The sequence below is a fragment of the Pteropus medius genome, unplaced genomic scaffold (genome assembly GCF_902729225.1).
Source record: "Pteropus medius unplaced genomic scaffold, Ma_sr-lr_union100, whole genome shotgun sequence".
Classification (NCBI taxonomy): Eukaryota; Metazoa; Chordata; class Mammalia; order Chiroptera; family Pteropodidae; genus Pteropus; species Pteropus medius.
The window spans coordinates 841,951-846,210 of record NW_024350324.1 but is presented as its reverse complement, the minus strand read 5'-3'; the positions used below and the strand labels follow the sequence as shown (position 1 = coordinate 846,210).

Genomic DNA, 4,260 nt, shown 5'->3' with positions numbered 1-4,260 from the left:
CTCGTTCCTGCCCCTCCCCTTCCTTCTCAGGTCTCCCCGCCAAACCTCTGCTAGCCCCACTCTGTCTGCATCTCCTTGTCGCGTGTCCCCATATTGGCCACCAGAGGGAGCTTGCTTTAAACAGGACAGGCCTTTCCCCACACCAGAACCTCGGACACCTGCAGCTCCTGTGCAGGGGCCACAGGGTCCGGCCGGCACTGTGGCCCGGCCTTGGAGGCACTGCCATCTGGATTCATCCCCTTCATTCCCCCCCTCGCTTCTGAGCCCTGCCTGGGGCAGGCGGGCAGGCGGGCGGGTGATCCGGAGGGCAGGCGAGTGTCTGCAGAAGTCACGCCTGCGAGGCCTGGGAGGTGGGCTCAGGCCTCAGCTGGCCTGGGGGGTGGGCTGTGCCTCCGGGGCGGAGGTGAGGACCCACCATGCCACCTGATGCCTCCAGCCGCCCTCCTCACCCGCTCCATCCAGCCCGGGCATCTGTCGACCGTTGGTGTGGGTGGCAAGGCTTGGGGAGGGGCCTCGTTGAGGGACACACGTGTGTTCCAGCCCCCCAAGAAAGAGAAGGTCGAGGATCGGGAGCCGTCGGGCCTGAGCACTCTGTTTCCCGGGCAGAGGAGGAGGGTGTCGCACCTCTCCAGGCACGGCAAGGAGGTGAGGCCGTGGGGGCCCCAGTTCGTGGGACAAGGGTGAGGGGTTCCTTTGGCAGAGCGGGTCCAGCACTCCGTGTCCTGGCAGAGGACTCTCTGGGAACCATGGCTAGTCCTGGCAGGGGCGGGGCCCAGAGCCGGGAGACGGGGATGCGGGTGAGCCCTCCCCCAGATCACACTGCCCCGTCTCTCTCCCCCGAGCTGTGCCCATGTGACCTTAGGCAAGTGGCCAGGCCTCTGTGAGCCTCAGCTCCTCCCATGGCCGGGAGACAGGAGCGGCTGCCGGCTGCGGGTCAGTGTGGGACGGTCATTGACTGGGCACAGGGAGCGCCGCCTGGGTGGAGGACGAGCCCCAGGCTCCGACCCTGGCAGCTCCTGATGATTCAGTCCCAGAGGGGAGCTTGGGTTCTGGAAGGCCGTCCAGAGCAGGTGAGGTCAAGCAGGATGGACCAGGCAGGGTAGTCGAGGCAAGGGTTCCTGCCCGCCCCGCCCGTATCGGCTCAGGGCACAGTCTGGGCTCTTAGAAGCTGGAGGTCGGGAGAGCGGGGCCATGCTGGCACCACACAGTGGGCGACGTGCGTTTGAGGGCCACTGTGCTGACCGGGTCCCCGCCACGGCATCTGCGCGCTCCCGCAGTGGAGCCGGGGCGTCCCGCCCAGCCCGTAGTCCTCCCCTTTGCCTGCTGCCCCGACATATGGCTGGGCCCTGGGATTTCTCTCCACCCAGCCGGAGCCCGGGAGAAGAGTCCCGGTGCCCCCCGCCCGGCCGCCCACGGCCCAGGAGGTGTGCTACCGGCGGGCTCAGCAGGCGCAGAGGGAGTCAGCCGGCTGGCTGCAGGCTGCCCAGCGGCCGGCTGAGAAGCCGTCCTCTGTCCACCTCTCAGCCCCCGGGGAGAAAAGGAGGACAGCCCACGTCCCCAACCCTCGCCTGGCTGCAGGTGAGTCCTAGCGCGGGGGCCCCGGGTGGCCAGGCTCCCACTGTGCCAGCGCTGGGGGCCTCGGGCACGGCCCAGCTGGGTCTCAGTGCGCGTGTCTGTGAAATGGGATCAAGTGTCCCCAACAGTTAGTGGGAGGTGAGGGCAGGCCTGGCGCAGTCCCAGCGACTTTGGTGGGGTCTGGCTATGGAGACCCTGAGGGCTGCCTGTCTGCCAGACCGAGCCTGTTCCGTACTGTCCTCCCGCCTTCCTCTGAGGCCCTGACCCTGAGGTCGCCCTGTGGCCCTCCCACTCTGTCCCTTCCTGGTCTTTGTGTCCCTGCCTCCCCCAGGTTCCTGGGGCGTTGGAGGCTGGCGGCCTGGCCGGGGCTGGTCTGAGCGTGCGCACTGGGCTCCAGACAGTGGTGCTAGGGAGAGGAGCCAGCTTGAGGTGGGCTGCAGGGCTGAGGGGCCGAGGGGCTGAGGCCCCAGGCTCAGGCCTACTGAACCGGGCCAGCTGACCTGGGAGAGGGGCCAGGGCTCTGCTGGCTCCTCGTCCTGCTCTGAGGGGCACTTGTTCCCTCTGGGCCTTGTCCGAGAGTTAGGCCCACACTTGGATGTCTCCCTGGTGGTGCCCGGAGGCCTCTTCAAGACACAGGCTCAGCCTCCCCAGCCCAAGGTGTGCCCCGTTCTGGGGTGCCCCTGCTGCTGCTCAGACACTCCATCGAGTAGCCGGCTGAGGGGGCGAGCGGGCCCCACAGGGTGCTCCTGCAGACGCAGGCGTCCACAGCCCTCCCGGGGCTTCCCCTGGCATCTCCAGACTCTGGGCCCTCCCTCCCTCCCCAGAGCGCCCGAGGTAGATCATGACGGTGACAGGCAGGTGTGGCTTTGAGGCTGTGTTTTAGCCCAGGGAAGGGAGATGCCTGTGAGCTGTGCACACCTGAGACATGTCCGAGCTCAAAGCCTGACCCCTGCACTTGGCCGGGCTCCCAGCCGCTGCCGGGTCTCTGGACCTCCGGGGTCCTGCCCGGTGCCGCGCACTTGAACTGCGGGAGTGTAGGGAGCGTAGGGCGCGTAGACGCTGTCCTTCCGCTGAGCGCACATTCAGCTGGCTGGCAGCTCCCTGCTCCCTGCGTGGCCTGCGTAAGCCCCGGTGCAGGACTCCCAGGGTGGGGCCTGCGCCCTCCGCTCTGTGCCTCGCTCTCCTCGTCCATCTGCGCCTGTCCCTTCGTCAGGGCCGAGCCCAGGCTCAGCCAGTCAGAACCCTGCACACGTACTCAGGGTGCACATTCCCACCACCCCACCGTGAGTCCTCGGAAACAGCCCCGCAGGCGGGCACCCTCCTCCCTGGGGTGGGAGACTGTCTGGTTTGTGACCTCATCAAAGGGAGAGGCAGAACACAGGCAGCGGCAGGCGGGCCAGCTGGTCACAATGACCAGGCCAGGGCATCCCAGACCCTCTGGTCCCCAGCCCAGGAGCCAGGGCCTTTCCTCCCTCAGACGTCTATGCCTCGGAGTTGGGGGCCGGAACATGTGGCAGAGGCTCCCCACGCCCCCTGCCACTCGCCGGACCACCCCTCCGGCCTCCTCAGCCCCGTCGCGCCCCCCTCTCGATGGACTTCCCCGAAGCAGCTAGAGCCTGATGTCGTCCCACGGCCCGCGCGCCCGGCCCCGGCCCTTCCCCCTGTGCTCCGGCATGCACGTGCTGCTGACGCTGAGTGACCGCGGCTGCCTGGTGCTCTGCAGCTCGGTGATGGGTGCGCTGTCCTCCTGTACTCACGTCCCCTGTCCCTCGCCAGCCCCCACAGGCGCCAAGAGAACCCTCGCAGCCAGCAGCAGCCAGCCTCCCAATGGCCTCGAGCCAGGCAGCCAGCCCCTGAAGACGCGAACGCTGTCGGGCATGGCGTCCAAGACCACCAGCACCGTCACCCCCAAGCGCGTGGCGCACAGCCCCTCGTTACAGGTGAGCACCCCCCGGGAGCCCGGGTGCTCACGACGCTGGTGGCACAGCGCGCTCCCCCTCTCCTGCCCCTCGGCCGTTGCCTTCGAACTCGCCACCCTCCCCTCTCAGAGGTGTTTTAGTTTGGAGAAGCACCGAGTGCAGGAGCACAGCGCTGTGCCGAGGCCCAGGGTCCAGTAGGCTCCACCCTGTGTGCGGATATTCTGGGGATCCGAGAAGTGTCAGATCCAGGCAGGGGCGTGTCACCCTCTGCCGTTTCTGTATCCCCTCCAGAGTTTAAAGAAGCCCGTTATCCCAAAAGAGTTTGGGGGCAAAGTCCCCACCGTCATCCGCCAACGCTATCTCAACCTGTTTATTGAGGAGTGTCTCAAGTTCTGTCCCTCCAACCAAGAAGCCATAGAGAAGGTGTGTGAGCCGAGCAGGCGCCGGGGGTGTGGGCCGGGGCCAGGCGGGGGCGGAGGGGCTGGGGCCGTCCCTCGGGGTCCAGGGCTGCAGGCTGAGCGCGTGTCGTGCCCAGGCGCTGAACGAGGAGAAGGCGGCCTACGACCGCAGCCCCAGCAAGAACATCTACCTGAACCTGGCTGTGAACACGCTCAAGAAGCTGCGGGGCCTGGGCCCCAGCGGCGTGCCGGGCCTCAGCAGTAAGTCGGGCAGGCGCAGGCGGCCCCGGGGCCCTCCTGGCGGCCTTCCTGCCACTCTGAGCACTGAGATCCTCAGACAAAAGGCCCCCCGGCTGTCAGGCTCTATC

At 67.6% G+C, this 4,260-nt stretch overlaps 1 protein-coding gene across 1 annotated transcript in view; it reads left to right on the top strand.

Moving 5' to 3' along the window:
• The window catches only part of REXO1 (RNA exonuclease 1 homolog), a 26,969-nt gene that overhangs the window by 16,297 nt on the left and 6,412 nt on the right, over nucleotides 1–4,260 (top strand). Inside the window, exons 5-7 of the mRNA XM_039839004.1 lie at nucleotides 3,352–3,515; nucleotides 3,786–3,917; nucleotides 4,030–4,153. Of these exons, the coding sequence (XP_039694938.1) occupies nucleotides 3,352–3,515; nucleotides 3,786–3,917; nucleotides 4,030–4,153 (420 nt within the window). The remainder of the gene's footprint in view (nucleotides 1–3,351; nucleotides 3,516–3,785; nucleotides 3,918–4,029; nucleotides 4,154–4,260) is intronic.